We start from the raw sequence: 3,208 nt of genomic DNA, 5'->3' as shown, positions 1-3,208 counted from the left end.
TATAGCGGAAATCCCAGCTCAGCCGCAAGCTCTATGAGCTTTACAGTCTAAATTATTACCATAACGCCCTGATAGCTTTCTTACAATCTCAACTTCCTGGGAAGTGTGCTGTGCAAGCTGCCATTTTACAGGCGCGAAAACACTACCATACTGACAAGATCTTTCACTGTCAATGGCCGGGTGCCTATTCACACTTGGTTGAAGTGAAAAAATGTGTGTACAGTGCCTTTCCCATGGACACAACATCTGGCCGGAGATTTGAACCCCCGAACCCGCAACCTTAGGATTACGAGTCCGGTAGCCTAACGTGTTCTCGTATATGTACGTGTGTGTGCATGTGTGTGTGAGTGTGTGTGTGTATGTAAGTGTGTGTGTGTGTGTGTGTGTGTGTGTGTGTGTGTTTGGGCGAGTGCGTGTCAGAAACTATATGTGTGTGAGTGTGCGCCTATATGCAAATCTTCATAGTAGGCCTATATCCCGGAAATGAGAGTTAAAATGTGAAATCTGTCGTTGGGTGAAGTTATAAACAGGGGAGAGAACTCCCAGTGGGGCAAGAAAATGTACAAGAAACAAACAGGATTTAAATAAGTATCTTTATTCTATAAATAATTTTTTTGTGCACAGCTCTCTTAGGCCGAGGGCCTATAACACTCTTGTTTTAGTTATAAAAATAGAAAAAAATGAGAAACAGCAAACAGACACTCGCATTCAAACACACAGCAACAACAACAAAAAACACAACACACAGTCCCTTGTACGGTCGAAGTAAACATCATTGTATGGAGCGCTCAGACTCCGTTAGCGCACTTTTTGTTTACTTCACGTATCTAACTCTTACTTTTCTAGAGTAGCATCTCTCTCTCTCTCTCTCTCTCTCTCTCTCTCTCTCTCTCTCTCTCTCTCTTTCTCTCTCTCTCTCTCTCTCTCTCTCTCTCTCTCTCTTTCTCTCCTTTTTTAACACACAAACATACACGCACAGCACACACACACACACACGTACGTACACAAACAAATGCGCACGCACACACACAAACAAATGTGCTCACAATGTGGCTATTTGTCTTAGAGCAACGTACCCCAAGAATCCGTTTCCCTGTATCATTCTCCCTGCCACAATGTCTCGAAGGGACATTATAACTACAGAAATTGTGAATAAAGTCCCATTGGATCCTTCTTTTTTGTGCAAAATACCCACAGCTATCTCCCGACCCCACCCCACCCCACCCCCAAACTATCCCACGAATCATCCCAAGTGAAGTTCCTGATGTGTTGTTAGGAAATATCCTCCCCTATTTCATAGTAAGCACCAGCTTATACAAAACAGACAAGAGGTTAGACTGCTTTCTCAACCGCTTCATCTAAACAGGACGTGCACGCAAACGTACACACACACACATACATACAATCATACATAAACAGTTGGACGCTAATCTACTTTCATAACAAAACCTGCTCATTCACAAACGCATACATGTACAAACACACAAGTGCATTGCATCTCACACGAAAACGCAGACGCAAACGCACACATACGTACACACATACACATACACACACACGCGCGCGCGCGCGCGCGCGCTTATCTGACGTACACGCAAACGTACACACACAAACGTAAACGCACAAACACACGGAGACGTTAACAAAGCTGTTGGTTAAAACAAAAATCAAATCGAGAAAGTGCCTCTGATTTGAACTGAAATGATGCATATTCACGAAATTGTCGAGATCGGCCATAGCAGATCCAGGAATCAAAAGCACGACATGAGCACGGCAGTTGGTTCTCTTTTCTACTATTTAACCTGCGACAGGATGCCTGCCAATGCCTTGGACACTATACAGTTTGATGCAATATAAGCACACTGTGTGAAAAATATATGAAATTGGGTACAGGAAATGATAATATAATGCAAAAATACAAAAACAAAATTCGACTTTTTTTTAAAAATGGAAAAAGTCGATAGATTTATGTTTCAGCAAAAAATGTTACACATCAAACTGATTCCCCACGAACTGTTCACTTGTCATGAGGAGACAGTCAAGAGTACAGGCGACTCTTGTTTACTCGTTACTCTCTTAGCCTGGCTAGAATAGGACGTTCATGAGCTCCCTTCCCACGATGTATTCAGTAAATGTACCCGAGTCCTTATGCCTGTCCTTCTGCTCAGCCTCTGGGTTGACTGGGAGGGCAGGGTCGAAGCAGCCTGCCTCCTAAATAATCTTAATTGTATTGATCAGTTTATAACCCGAAACAGCAACAATCAATACATTCAAAACATTGTTGACACCCATAAGAGCAGACTAACAAATGATAGAGCAGAATCTTGCAACATTATGGTTTTTCGAATAAATAAATAAAAAGAAACCAGATGAAAATGTTCTACAAACAAGGATAGATGAAATAAATCACCGACTAGGCCTACATATACCTTTCCCCTTACAAATAATAGCAAATGTGAACAGAGCAGAAATCGCATTAACGCTAGCAGAGTTCTAAAAATAGCCTTAAACTCACCACATAAACCCCACAAAGCGCACAGTCACGCAGCTACGCGAGTGATCACCAGTAACATTCGCATATCTTCTTCGGACAGAAGTTCCGTTTACAGTTGTTCTCACACCATTTGTCGATACCTATTAGTGACTTCCAGATGCCTACACCTTGGCAGACGTTGGATTTTCCAGTACCAAAATTGCTTCCTGAAGTGGAATGGGACATATCAATCATTCTCTCAAACATTGGAGATTTTGAATTTGTATGCTCCTTTAGACTTGAATGGCTGGAATGGGTTAGGTCACCATGGTCATCTTCACCGTGCCCATGTCCGTCGGAACTACCTTCATCTCCATGATCGTCTTCATCATGGTCATCATCGTGATCATCACCATGTTCATCGTCTTCACTTTCGTCATCTCCATGTTCATCATGTTCATCTCCATGAACATCGCCACCATCTTCATCACCTTCGTCATCATCATCATCACCATTATCATCACCTTCGTCATCTTCATCATCTTCATCATCATCATCATCACCATGACCATGTCCGTCGTTATCATCATCATCATCCTCACCATGTCCTTCATCGTCATCATCTGCGTGCCCTTCATCGTCACCATCATCATGTCCTTCATCGTCACCATCATCATGTCCTTCATCATCATCATCATCATCATCATCATCATCATCATCATCATCATCATCATC

At 42.4% G+C, this 3,208-nt stretch overlaps 1 protein-coding gene across 1 annotated transcript in view; it reads right to left on the bottom strand.

Annotated features, from left to right (window-relative positions):
• Positions 1-2,085: 2,085 nt before the first annotated feature.
• LOC106012928 (filaggrin-2-like) overlaps positions 2,086-3,208 on the bottom strand; it is a 15,485-nt gene continuing 14,362 nt past the window's right edge. Inside the window, exons 7-8 of the mRNA XM_013087283.2 lie at positions 2,800-2,964; positions 2,086-2,204 (exon numbers count right to left, since the gene is read on the bottom strand). Coding sequence (XP_012942737.2) covers positions 2,086-2,204; positions 2,800-2,964 — 284 coding nt within the window. The remainder of the gene's footprint in view (positions 2,205-2,799; positions 2,965-3,208) is intronic.

The sequence above is a fragment of the Aplysia californica genome, unplaced genomic scaffold (genome assembly GCF_000002075.1).
Source record: "Aplysia californica isolate F4 #8 unplaced genomic scaffold, AplCal3.0 scaffold00569, whole genome shotgun sequence".
Taxonomy (NCBI): domain Eukaryota; kingdom Metazoa; phylum Mollusca; class Gastropoda; order Aplysiida; family Aplysiidae; genus Aplysia; species Aplysia californica.
The sequence above is the reverse complement of the archived record's forward strand: the minus strand, read 5'-3'. Positions and strand labels throughout refer to the sequence as shown.